Source organism: Artemia sp. Qi Xiang Cuo, chromosome 14 (genome assembly GCF_049724085.1).
Source record: "Artemia sp. Qi Xiang Cuo chromosome 14, ASM4972408v1, whole genome shotgun sequence".
NCBI lineage: Eukaryota > Metazoa > Arthropoda > Branchiopoda > Anostraca > Artemiidae > Artemia > Artemia sp. Qi Xiang Cuo.
Genome location: NC_142807.1, coordinates 28,003,676 through 28,017,725, shown reverse-complemented (window position 1 = coordinate 28,017,725; position 14,050 = coordinate 28,003,676). Strand labels below are relative to the sequence as shown.

At 34.9% G+C, this 14,050-nt stretch overlaps 1 protein-coding gene across 6 annotated transcripts in view; it reads right to left on the bottom strand.

Annotated features, from left to right (window-relative positions):
- Positions 1-14,050, bottom strand: part of axo (axotactin) — a 228,528-nt gene that overhangs the window by 38,829 nt on the left and 175,649 nt on the right. For all 6 annotated transcript variants that reach the window (XM_089100414.1, XM_089100418.1, XM_089100415.1 and 3 more), the window contains exons 22-24: positions 8,558-8,707; positions 7,099-7,281; positions 3,328-3,480 (exon numbers count right to left, since the gene is read on the bottom strand). In XM_089100414.1, coding sequence (XP_088956540.1) covers positions 3,328-3,480; positions 7,099-7,281; positions 8,558-8,707 — 486 coding nt within the window. The remainder of the gene's footprint in view (positions 1-3,327; positions 3,481-7,098; positions 7,282-8,557; positions 8,708-14,050) is intronic.

Genomic DNA, 14,050 nt, shown 5'->3' with positions numbered 1-14,050 from the left:
ACCTATAAAAATGAGAGACTGACAAGCAAAATTGCAGCTATGGATAATTTTGAATAACAAGTAGCCTATGTACAGATACAATTCTACACGAGTTTGTTACAAAATAAAGAAACACCAACAAAGATCATTGGTGAAAAAGAGATTTGAAACAATATATTTCGTAAAAACTACAATTTGGTTGAACAGCAAAAAAAGAAAAAAATATTAATTTAAAAAAATAATATTGTAAACTTAACGTGATTGAAAGGCCGTACCAGATCAATTTTGTCATATTAATTTAAATCAACCTCTATTTAAAAACGAATACATCCAGAAGGGGCCTCAGTCTGATCACTCCATTCATTCACTCAATGTCTATCACTGTATATAGTGTGGATCTTGGCTGAACTTAGTGGCTGTGTCAGTGGGTCTTACGCTAAAGATTTTTTTAGTATTTTCAAAAGAGCTATTTATTCTAATTAAACGGCCTTTGATTCAGGGGTCATTCTTAAGAATTGGAACAAAATTCAAACTTTAGCGTAAAGAGCAAGGTATTGACTAAAAGGCGAACCCCCTCATATGCGTGATAAGTTTAAATTCAGTTTTTATGCTTCATCTAGGGTTTCTGTCACATTTCTCAGAATGCAATACAAAACGTTGCCTAAATGGTTATGCAAGTTGTTTGTCCACATTTGGAGGACCTATTAGCGGTTATTTTTTTTTTTTAATTTTTACTCATCGTACTTGGAGGAAATAAAAAGTTTGAATTGAATTGTTAAAATTACATTTCAAGCAACTAACATTTACACATTGAAGGGGGAAAGGAGCGCAAAAATTCCTGTAGTAAATTGAATATTCTTGTTATGCTAAAAAAAAGTTAATTTTCAGTTCAATAGACGAATTGATTGAAAACAGGTCATTCAAAGAGTCGCTGTTACCCTTGGGTCACAGTTGCAGAACAACACATGCAACTACGCGCTTTTGAACCAAGCTCTGGCTCCCTATGAGCAAAAATAAACCATAGTCTCTAATCCCAATAAAGTTAAATTAAGATCCATTAAGCCCTTATGATTCAATGGGATGACAAGAAATTCTCTTTCCTACCAGACAAATGTATACCATAACAAGTTCTATTGAAAAAAATGGTCATAACAGGTTTTCACACGAAAATATCTAGGGACCATATTCCTCCTCCTCCAAAGAGGTGAAGATGATCTCAGGCTTTGAAAAGAAATAACTAGGACACATTCTGCTACTTCTGGTACTCAGCCAAGACCCTACAATCCGTTTTGGTATATACGCTAATTCTGGTAGATACCATTTTACAAGTTTTTTTTTGTTGTAGTTTCATGGATAGAAATTTCCCATTTCCCAAAGGGTTCCAAATGTGTATTAGTCCCCCTCCCACCTGAAAGTAAGAACTCGTTATTACTCTTAGTGCTCGCCAAATTTGGTAAAGAGTTGATAGAATTTCATGCTAAAATTTCGTTGACGAAAATTGAAGGGCCCTTCTTCCACCTTTCTCAAAAAGGCTGCGTTTGGTCTTGGCTGCCAAAAAGATACAACTAAGAGACTACCTTTTCACTTTCAACCGAGCTTAGTTGATATATAAAACTTAATTCTGGTATAAGCTTTGACGATAAGGATTTCAGAGTCCCCTCTCCTTCACCCAACTAAAGGTCAGATGGTGCCTAGACACCTGAAAGCCATAACGAGAACGCTTACTCTTGCTTCTGAACAATCGTATTTGAGAAATGATAAATTCTCCTATTGAGTGATCTGATGACGAAAATTTAGAGACTCACAACTCACTTTTCTCCAACCAGAATGTCAATTAAGTTGCTGATCTGCAAAGATCCAACCTTGTTTAGTTGAGACCCAGCAATCTTTTCTGGTAGGTGTCCTAATGCCAAGGATTCCAGGACTCACCCCTAACACATCCAACAAGAGAGGTTGAGCTAATTTTTGGTCCCCAAATACAACTATAGGGACTCTAGGCCTTAGTTCTTATCAAGTTTGGATGGCGTTATTAAGCATTGCATGCATATAACATTCCAAAAAACTCAAATAAAACTGTAAATACTGACTAAAAGTAAAAGGCTTGATATTGAAACTATTAGGTCCTTTTTTCTCAGAAGAATTAAATGATTTGAAACAAATAATTCAATGTTCTACACAAGTCTGATGTTACTTGAACCCTAAGCAGTGACGAATCTAGGGGGGCAAGGGGGCGCCCTCCTCTAGCGTAGCTAAGTAGTGTAATTTACTTAATTAACTCAACTTTGTGTTAATTAAACATGCTCCTAACGTAAGTTTATCGAATCAACCTATTCTGCACCTCCCCTAAACATTTCTTTCGGATCAGCCAATTTTCACCCCCCCCCCTGAAAAAAAATCCTGGATCCGCCCCTGCCCCTAAGAAGCTGACTGCTAGAGCTATGACAGTGCTCTTTTGTTTCTTGTTTATACTACATAGTAGGCTAGAAAAATGAGTAATTTCTCCCTAGAGAATTACTAGAAATTGTACAGACATGAGACACGCTTTTCTTATCTGCATCAGCATCTCTCTACAGCAGGAAAAGATTCTAAATTTTCCTCTCTTGAAGCTGCCAAGTGATAGACAAATGACCATGAAAAAATCAATAAATTGTGAAATAAATCTTCATAAAAATAACCACCATTTAAGGCTCACGTACGAAAAAATTGACTAAACGCATCAGAAATTTGTATATATAGGGCTACATTTTCGTTACTTTTTTATGAGCAAGATAAAAAATTTCTGATACGGCCTTGCTAGAAGGTTTCTGACATAGTAAAAATATTTTGGAAAGGTGTAGACCAGTTTCAGACACAAACAAAATTCGTTCCAATTGTGAAAATGGGATGGATAGATCAATTATGGGCCACTTAATATGCAAGTGCAAGTGTTTTCCTCATGTAAGTTTTGGACTTTTTTCTGAATTGATTTTATGTGGTTTCGTCTTTTCGTTTTTTGCATGTATTTGTGTTCTATTTCCATCGTTTTGTTTGCCTGGTCTTTTTTCGTATTGATTTATTGAGAATAAAGTTCTTTCTTTTATTGTTTAAAAAGACTTAGAACTACAGACAAAAATTAATATTATGTTGACGGTTACTTAACTTCAGGAGACGTAATGCGACTTCTGCATTTTTGGGAGGGGTCACTTTATTACTGAAATTTTCGGTTATTAGAAATGAACTAGCAAATACTTATATTTTGAATAACAAAGGTAATTCAAAGGAGCTTTTAGAGAATTGATAACTACTGTACACGGATCAATGCAACGGAATTGCATTGAAAAGTTTAGTCAAGAATAACATAAAGGTTACCTTCAGTGCATACATCACCAAAATACGATGTGAACTCACAATCACAAGTAAACGTGTTAGTTGCTAAATCTTCACTACATCTGCCACCATTTTGACAAGGTTGGTTATCACAAAGCATACTGCAGCCAAGAGCAACCCCGTGAAGAGATATATCTAGAAGATGAAACAAAATTTTAGGAATGGCCTAACAGACAAATTAAATAATTTATTTCACTAAATTAGCCATTCAGATGTAAAACAGTCTTTTTGCAAAGGGAATCTCTGTGTTGGTAAATTTTAAGAGAAACTCCGAATTCGTTTTTATATAGGTTTTATCTTATTCATGAATTTTTTTTTATAGAGCAGGAGCAATGATAAATTTCAGACTTGACTCCAGTAGTTGATCGTGAAGACACCTTATAATCTCGCCCACGACTAATATACAAATCTGATGGTTTCCTAATTTATTGGGAAACCAAAATATAATCTGAGAGCCTGCTCGCGCAAATGAATTTCATTTTGTCACTACTTTTGAACATTGAAACACAAAAAATTAGAGTATATACGTCAATAACATTGGTGCATTGGGGTATGTAAGGTACCGGACTGTTTGAGGTTATCGTACATTTGAGCTCTCAGTAAACTATATACTATGATAAAAAAAAATTATTCATTTTATTGAGCACAACTCTAAATTCATACAGTGGCTGTCAGTTTGACCCAAGCTCTATCCCTGAGTTTGGGTTGTTTTATGATTGAATTGGTCTTGTTTTTTTTTCCATGAATTATCACATGTTTTCACGGACTGCTCATCAAAACACGTACTAGCGTTGCTAGAAACAAAATAATGTAAGTATAGGTAACAGAAAATTTCAAAAACATTCGAATTTTTATAAAAATAATCGAATTTTCCATGTATTGATTTTTTTTTGTTCCTGCCCATCTTATGAAATAATTGGTCATGAGAAATTGGGGGTGCCTCAGCCAATCGCAAAATCACATTTATAGTGCCCTATTTAAGGACCAAAAGTGGAAACACAAGACCACATAATATCCTTTTTGCCCCCCCCCCCCCATGGTCACAGATCAAATTTTCAAGATAACCATTTTGCTCAAAATATTTGAAAGGTCAAATAAGTACACCTAGGAGAATTATATTGCCCATGCATCCAAAGAGGAAAGTTTCCTAAATTTTAGAAATTGCCAATTGTTCACAAATAGTTTTATACTAGAAAAATGGAACGCATGATTGAAATCGGCGGTCCGAACGGCTTGAAATTTCAGAGACTGTTCATTGGGACATGGAGACCTCAAAGTTTGTTGAGAGGGGAGTGACCCTTAGGGGCCTAGAATTAGACCAAACAACCCTTTATCTTTCATTAGTTTTAAAACTCACATCCGTTTCTCCTTGGACCATGAGAACCCTGATTTAGAAGAGATAACCAGCTTGAGGCTAAAGCATCCTAAAATGGGGCAGAAATAATGGCCAATTTTTCTACAATAGGTATCATACATATATACGTAAGTCTCTAGGCCAAAGGGATCGTAATTGAAAAAAAATAAGGCTGGGGGAAAAAATGTTCCAAAGAAGTTTTTTTGCGATCGGCTTGAAATATATCCGTGGGCCAAAGTAACCCCAATTTTAGGTTGGTTAAAAGACTCCCAGATATGGGGCTCAGCAACTTTACTTTTTGTAACCGCCTAGAAACCTATATCCGGAAATCCGCTGGTTAAAGTGACCCCGATGCTAAAAAAAACTAATGAACATTGATTTGCTAAAAAATGGTCAACTATCTTTTTTCTAATCGTTTGAAATCTACTCCAGTAAGTTCTAAGACCAAGGGGTGTGTCAGCCCATGGGAACTTTTTCTGATGATCCTGAAGGGCAATAGCCCTTTGAATTTCCAATGGAATGATCCCTTTTTGAAGTTTCTACGACAAAACGTTCTATAAAAACCTTATATGCCCCAAGGGCATAGGTTACAACTTTTGCTCTGATGGCTTTGGAGGGAGTTTCCTCCTCAAAGACATAGTATCCAGATCTTTCAACTACGTTGAACAAAATAGGTCTCTCAAAACTTTGATTGGGTGTATTGAGGGAAATGGTGGGCATGGAAGGGGTGTTAGTTGCTCTCCAATCACTTTCGGCTATTAAAAAGGACATAAGCTCTTCCTATTTCCAATGGAATGAGCCCTTTTCGAAGTTTCTACGACAACTTCTTCGATACGAAATTCCCTGGTCTAAACAAAGAAAGAAACAAATAAAAATACATTGTGCCAATATCGTTCTTTACTTAGGCAGCGCTATTGCACTGCCTATGATTTCTGATTGCTTTTTCAAATAATGCTGGGAAATCCAGCGCCCCCTTTATGGAAATTCTCTTCCTCCATTAAAAATTCCTCTGTAGACAGATCCTCACACATAATCTCCTCCCTCGGAACCCCTGTCCACCAGAAGAAATCCCCCCTGAAAACGTTTGTGTACTTCCCAATAATCAATACTATAAGTTAACAATGGGCCAAGTTCATAACTTGCAGCCCTTCCCCAGAGACTGTGGGGGATCAAATCGTCCTCAAAGACATAGTTATTAGAATATTCGACTATGCTGAACGAAATGGCTCTCTCAAAATTTTGATCTGGTGACTTTGGGAAAAAAGAGTGTGGAAGGCGGCCTAGTTACCCCCCCCTCCCCCCAAATTTTTGGTCACTTAAAAAGGGCACCAGAACTTTTAATTTTCGTTCAAATTAGCTCTCTCGCAACATTTTAGGACCATTGGGTCGATACGATAACCCCTGGGAAAAAAAAAATAATAAACACGCATCCGTGATCTTTCTTCTGGCAAAAAATACCGAATTCCACATTTTTGCAGATAGGAGCTTGAAACCTCTACAGTAAGGTTATCGGATATGCTGAATCTGACGGTGTGATTTTCACTTTTAGGGGGTGTTTCCCCTTTTTTCAAAAATAAGGCAAATTTTCTCTGGCTCATTACTTTCGAAGGGTACGACTAAACTTGATTAAACTTATATATTTAAAATCAGCATAAAAATACGATTGTTTTGATGTATCTATTGGTATCAAAATTCCGTTTTTTAGAGTTCGGTTACTATTGAGCCGGGTCACTCCTTACTTTCAGTTCGTTATCACGAACTGTTTGATCCTACTGTATATGTGTGATTCTTAGAAAGAAATCTGTTGCCCCACTTTTTGTCATTTTCTTGCTGATAACAATTTCAAATTTGCGGATAATGCCCTTAAAAAGCAGCTTAACTGAAAAAAGAGTCTAGATGTCAATAATATTCTTTGACTGGGAATAACAGAAAATTCAAAACACTGACACACATTTCTAGTCTTTATTGTTTGTTAGTATAACGGTCTTCATTTCCAAGAAAATACACGATACACGTTAATTCCGCGTAATATTTTATAACTTCAGAACCTTGGATAAAATTATAAAACTTTTATAACTATGCTTCAAATCATTTTTCTGGATGTATTTTCAGAAAAAAAAGTTATTTAAAGCTTAAAAATGAGCCAGTACAAAATCAAAAATATTTTAATTTTCTGACGCAATATAAGTGAAGACTACTAAGGATAATTTCTTTTTATTAAGATAAAACTTGGCTCAAATAATATTGAACCAGTTTTTTTACTACTCAGAAAGTTTGGTGTAAAAAAATTACAGATTTTCGCTTAGATTTGTAGATATGTGATTTTACTTTATTTCTACCAAAAGGGTTACGAAATGAAACGCTAAAAATTTTCTTAACTGATTCATTTTCAAACTCACCTTGAGCCAAATCATGTGATTGAGGGCTCATAAGGTCTATTGACTGTGATCCAAGCTTTAAGCCTCTTAAGCATCCTATAAAACCAGCCAATTCTGTTTCCATATAATCACCGTCAATTCCTCCAAGAAAAACTTGATAGAATTCTTCGGGCTGCCGAACAGGACGAGGCGGTTTTATTGTCTCTAAAAACAGATAATATCAAATATTTCGTAACAGTAAGTCAAAATACTTCTTTCCCCCAACATCGAAGAGAGCAAATAAGCAAACTTTAAATTTTTTCTATGTAACCAATGTCGATTTCTCAAAGAAAAGTTTGGTAGAATTTTTCAGGCTGCACGATCTGGTTTTATTGTTTTCAAAAGAAAAAAAAATACAAAATACACAATTAATAGTAGCTTTTAAAACCAAAAACTTGTCTAGTGTGACATAAAAGAAAGTTAAAGAATTATTTTTATATTTGGTTGCCATGGTGCATTAACTATACTGCGGCATTTGTAAATTGAATATGTAGTTGAATGTAGTTGAATTTGTAGTTGAATATCAAAATGTTAAAAAAAAACCTTTGTTTTGACGCCAAGTTACATATGGTAAAATAGCAAAACTTCGTAAAAAAAGGAAAAAAAATTAATGAGATACAGATGAATATTAAGAACGGTTAGGGTTTTTTCCTCCTTATAGATTATATATCATCTGTGTTTGGTTAATTGCATTTTCGTTCATTTGAGCTAAAACGAAACTAGCATAAAATCATTTATTCACAACCAAAACCAGATATGTGAGAAATAATTTATTTCAAATGGGTTACACTTTTTCAAGAATGGGGGAGTGGATCAAGTTAAAACAGTGCAGAAATGCAAGATCAAAACGAACAAGCTGTATAAAAAAGTAATTAATGGATAAACTTGTCAAGATCTTGAGAATAGCTAGGGAGGGTGAGGTTTAAAAAAGTTAGTCCCAATCCCGATCTTCTCTATCCACTCGGTATACAAACCTGCCTGGGACAGGTCAACGACACAGAAAATTGTTACTTGTCGAAGAAATTTTGTTGTGAATCGCAAAAACAAGAGTTTTCTGGGAAAATATTTATGAATAGCCATAGGGTTACGTGTTTGAAAACTTTACAGTAGAAATAGCTCTTAGCCCCTATGTATCAAGTACATATTTAAAGCTTTTTGAACTTGGATGGCTAGTAGACTTATCTCTTGAAAAAACAAACAAACTAAAGGGAACAGTCTATTTCGTAAACCTACTTTCTGGGAACTACTTTCTTGTCAACGATGATGCGGTCTGAGTCTTGTTTTTATTTTTGCAGAATATGCAATATTTTTCTGAATGGCTGGATGAAGTTGCTGATACATGTTCTTGCCCATGTGGTTCCTGATCAAAATAATCACTAATAGTGAGATTGTGATGAATAGCTCGTCATAGCTAGAGGCATAATATTCAAATTTAAATTACCTAGTTGTGGATTTTGCCATGGATTTCTCTTGTACTTCGTCAGCAATCTGAAAGGTACATTTACTGTGTTGTTTGCACCATTTACTTGTAGCGTTGTAGAATCTGCTTTTCTTTTGATTAAAATTTGAATTTCATCACCATCCCCCAAATCTAAAAGAGAAAAAGTATTTTGACCTAAACACATTCAAGAAGCATAACATTTGAAAACGGTAATTTCTCCGATTAAGAGTTGAGTGTTTTGACTCTTTTAATTTTTAAAGATAGAGTCCTCATTATGACCTCTACAAGTCTAGTAAACTGATTTGGAAGACTCTAGCTGCTTAATAGCGTTCTGTATTGTTCTCTGAATTTGAGCATTAATGGCTACTGGTATATAATTGAAGCTTTTGTTTTTAGTTAAATAAAAAAACAAGTTTTCCAACTTAAATTAAAGAGCAACATCAATACTTGAAGCGAACAGAAATTATTATGTATATGATAGAGGTTACCTCGCCACAATACCTCGCTCTCTACGGTAAATTTTCTTATAACTTTTAAAAAAGCTTATTATTCTAATTCAACGGCCCTTGTATTTCAGGAGTCGTTCTTAAAGAATTGAGACAAAAAGTCAAACTTAAGGGCAAAGAGGGAGGTACTGAGGAGATGGCAACCCCCCTCGTATAAGAATTTCTGTTCGTTTTAAGTTTCGATGTTGCTCCTTACTTTCAGTTAAAAAACTTCTTTTTAAAAAATTCAATTACTGATAATTTTTAAATAATGCTGGGAAACTTGGCCCCCCTCCATGGAAAATGCACCCCCCCCCCAAAAAGAAAAATCCTCAATGAAAAGTTCTTTCCATGTAAAATACTCCCAGATAATTCTATTCTAGCTGAAAATTTCCCCCGGAAAATGTCTTGCGGAGGATTGCGGGTAAAAAAATTTTCTTGGTGCACTTACATCTAAAAAAGACTTAAATTTCTGTTTTTTTTTTTTAATCATGCGAAATCCCTTACCCTTTAATAGAAAGTTGCTCCCGCAGAAAATTCACTCTGGAGAATTTATCAAGTGGAAAACTCTCCCGTGGAGGATTTCGCCCGTTAACCTCCCCCCCCCCCCGCCCCCTACAGAAAGATACTCTAGACAATTCCAACATGGTAAAAATTTCCCCCAGGTTATTCCCCTTAACATATCCACTTGTAAAATTAAGTTGGAAAAGAGAAAGTAAGACGAATGAAAAAATTTCGTATAGGAATTCGTGCAAATTCCCCCAGCGTCAAATTTCCCTTAGAAATTTCCTTCCCCACCAAAACATCTCCCCGTGGAAAAATCCCCCCAGCAGAAAATTCATCTCTCCGCCGAAAAATGTCTTTGTACTTCTCAACAATAACGAATACTATACGTAAACAAGGTGTAAATTTCATAGCTTACATACCTTTCCCAAGGGGCTGCAAGAGGTCATGTTATCCCAAAAAATATAGTTACTGGGCTTTCATACCAAAAATAAAACTGATATTCAACTCAAACTCAAAACGAACAGAAATTACTATTTATATATGAATTAGGAAGTCGTCCCCCATGTACTTCAATTATAGTTGAAAAACAGATATTAAAAGACAGATCTTAAAGTTAAAAGGAACAGATGTTAGAGATAAGAAAAAACGAAACCAATAATGAACTTACAATATACCACAAATAAAACTGATATTCAACTCAAAATCAAAAAGATCAGATATTGCTAGATATATGAACTGGTAAGTCGTCCCCCTTGCATCCCAATTATAGCGCGAGTATCATCCGCGCTTTACTGAAAGCAATATATATTTTAAGTTATTTCTCTTTTATCATTATAACATGGAGAAATAAATCTCTAACAGAAAATTTCCTAAGAAAAAAAATTTTCCCTGTAGGCACAGTTTCTTTCTTTCTTTCTTAGAGCTCAATACTACTCTACTAGTAGAATTTTTCTCTACTGAATTCAAAAATGCGGCAAGAGCTTTTATAGGCTATCCCTTATTGCTCTCTTACAGTTTTGAATTATTACACAGAAAATTTTGCCATTAAAATTATAAAATTCCACAAAAAACTGCACAGCCTAGAGTAAGTCATGACTAAGTTCTTAATTTTAGCAAAAAAAAAATACTATTGAAAATTTCTATCGTATTAATTAAGCCAAAAATAAATTTAAATTTCTGCACAAATCTTTTATTGATAGAAAATAACTCTGGTTACATTTTGAATTCAGTATATAAGGTTGCATTAGATTCTAAACTAGGTTTTTGCGGACTAAAAGCCAATATTTCCACAAAAAAACAGGACAAATTCTGCGGTTGGCACTGAAAAATATCCCACCGTATATTTGAGATCATCGTAGAAATCTACAAGAAAGCAGATAACAAGAGATAAATATACCAGTAGAGAGGGGTCAGGAGGTCCCGTACCCACCACGTGGTTTATGGTTTTCTCAGTGAGAATGAAAAAACAGGAATTTTCTCACTTGAAAAACCAGGAATTTTGATGTTTTTATGGTTGTTTTCATGGATGGTTATGTGTGTTGTTCGATTTATTTGATGTTTTTCTCGGATGTCAACATCAAATTATGGATGTTTTATGGTTTTTGTCAGTGAGAATTTGAAAAACATGAATTTTCTCACATTTATGTCTGTTTTCATGGATGTTTAATGGTTTTTGTCAGTGAGAATTTGAAAAACAGGGGCTTTGTCACATTTATGTATGTCAACAGCAATTCATGTCTGTTTTATGGTTTTCTCACTGAGAATCACTGAGAATGGAAAAACAGGAATTTGCCAAATGTTATGACATTCCCGGAAACAGTTAGATCACGTGTTTCCTTCTCAGCCAATCAGCGAGTCGGATACATCCTCCTTCTCAGCCAATCAGAGGCCTGCTTACATATGATTTCCCCATTACATAACAATTCGCCATTTAGATTTCGTATATAACGGGCATGCACTGTGATTAAATTATCAGAAAGTCTTTTGAAACAGTGTAAACAACAATGGATAAATTTTATTAAGTTGAAGTCTTGGCAACCACACTTAGCAATTTAATTTCTGTTTTCATTATTTTTATTTTCAAAATCCATTTATTTTCCGTGGTCCCCCGCTCATCGCTTCGGGTAAACCCCCCCCCACCCCTATACACACGCCCCTATATGATGTTCATACTCGATAAAAGGCGTAAAATACGCTCTTTTTTCGTTATGTAAACCACCTCCTTCCGTCCCCCTCGGTTTACGACCATCATTCTGTTTTTGATAAATTCCATATCTTATCTAAAAGCAACTGTCAACTTTCAGTCAATCCCTTACGATAATGCCCGCTCTGAATTTGACTTACATATTTATCGCAACGATTTATTTAGCTGATAATCACTGACACACCTTTAAAGTACATCCGGCTTTGATAAATCCTTATGAATTTGGATAGCAAAGCTTCCGCTGAAAAAAATGATACTATTCCACGTTAAATTAAAAGCAGTCTCGCGTGAAAAGAGAATGTCAAGTCTAACACCCCCATTGTATGGTGAAAACAAAATTTTTATTCACGGTACAAGTAATGTGGAGTTGTTTTAATAAAAAGTTACATTGCTCTATTATGCATAAATTGAATAGCATTTTTCACAGCTCTTTCTGTGGGGGGGGGGGGGAGGGGATATTTTTCCAGTTCTTTTTTTCTCAGGGAATATTTTCCGTGGAGTTATTTGACTCGGGGTGTTTTTTTTTTCTGGAGGTGTGATAAATACCAGCTATTGTAAATGTATATGTAAAGATAAAAAAAAATAGCATTAAGACTTTAAATGAGTTAAACAAGGCATGCTCAATACAGATTAAAACCAGAAAAGAACAGAAACGTCTAAAAATAAGAAACTGGGCTGACTTATATAGGCCGGCCTTTGAATAGCTCAGTGAGCCGTAATTCTTCTTTCTCAGATTCAAAAAGGATGCAATTGGCACATTTCACGAAATTTTTTACGTTGTGCTTTCTTAGTGATAAACTAAACAAAATTATATGGATGATGATACTAACTTTCTTTCTGTAAAAAGGGGCAACTGTTTTCATGGATGTTTAATGGTTTTTGTCAGTGAGAATTTGAAAAACAGGGACTTTGTCACATTTATGGATGTCAACAGCAATTCATGTCTGTTTAATGGTTTTCTCACTGAGAATGAAAAAACAGGACTTTAACAAATGTTATGACTTTCCCGGAAACAGTTAGATCACGTGTTTCCTTCTCAGCCAATCAGCGAGTCGGATACATCTCCCTTCTCAGCCAATCAGAGACGTTCTTAAATATGATTTTCCCCATTACATAACAATTCACCCTTGAGATTTCATATATAACGGGCATGCATTGTGATTAATTTATCAGAAAGTATTTTGACTTTGTGTAAACAACAATTGATAAATTTGATGAACTTGATGTCTTGGCAGCCACAATTAGCATTGTAAGTTCTGTTTTCATTTTTTATTTTCAAAATAAAATTGTTTTACGCGGTTACCCTCTCCTCTATTCGAGAAAACCCCCCCCCACCACCCCTATACAAACGCCACGATATGAGGTTCATACTCGATAAAAGGCGTAAAATACGCTCTTTTTTCGTTACGTACACCAGCTCCTTCCTTCCCCCTCTGTTTACGACCACAATTCTGTTTTTGATAAATTCCGTATCTTATCTAAAATCAACTGTTAACTTTCTGTCATTCCCTTAAAATACAGTCCGCTATGGCTTGACTTACAGATTTATTTCAATGATTTAATTATCTGATATTTACTGGCACCCCTTTTAAAGGACATCCGGCTTTGCTAAATCCATATGAATTTGGATAGCAAAAGCTCCCGCTGAAAAAAAAGATACTTTTTACAGTTAAATTAAAAGCAGTCTCGCGTGAAAAGAGAATGTCAAGTCTAACACCCCCAGTGTAATGTGAAAACAAAATGTTTCTTCACGTGAAAAGTAATGGGGATTGGGTTTAAGAAAAATATACATTTCTCGAGTCTTCGTAACTTGAATCGCATTTTTACCCGAACGTGCGGTGGGGGGGAGGGGATATAGGTAAAGGTCTTTTTTTCTCAGGTGGTTTGTCCGTGGAGTTTTTTTCCTCAGGGTGTTCTTTTTGTATTGAGGTTTTTTAAATAACAGCACTCTTCAATTTAAATTGAAATATAAAAAATAGCGTTAAATATTGAAATTAGTGAAAACATTAATTCTAAAAAAAAATTAAAACAAGAAAAGACAAGAAAAATCTAAAAATAAGAAACTAGGCTGACTTATATAGGCCGGATTTTTAATGGTTCAGTGAGCAGTAATTCAGATTCAAAAAAAGGATGCAATTAGTATATTTCACGAAATTTTTTACGTTGTGCTTTCTTGGTGATAAACTAAACAAAATTATGTTTAATAACTTTCTTTCTGTAAAAAGGGGCAAATTATTTAGATACTAATTTTTTCTCTTCTTTTTAAGGCAAATAGCGAAGAATGCATACCCCCACCAT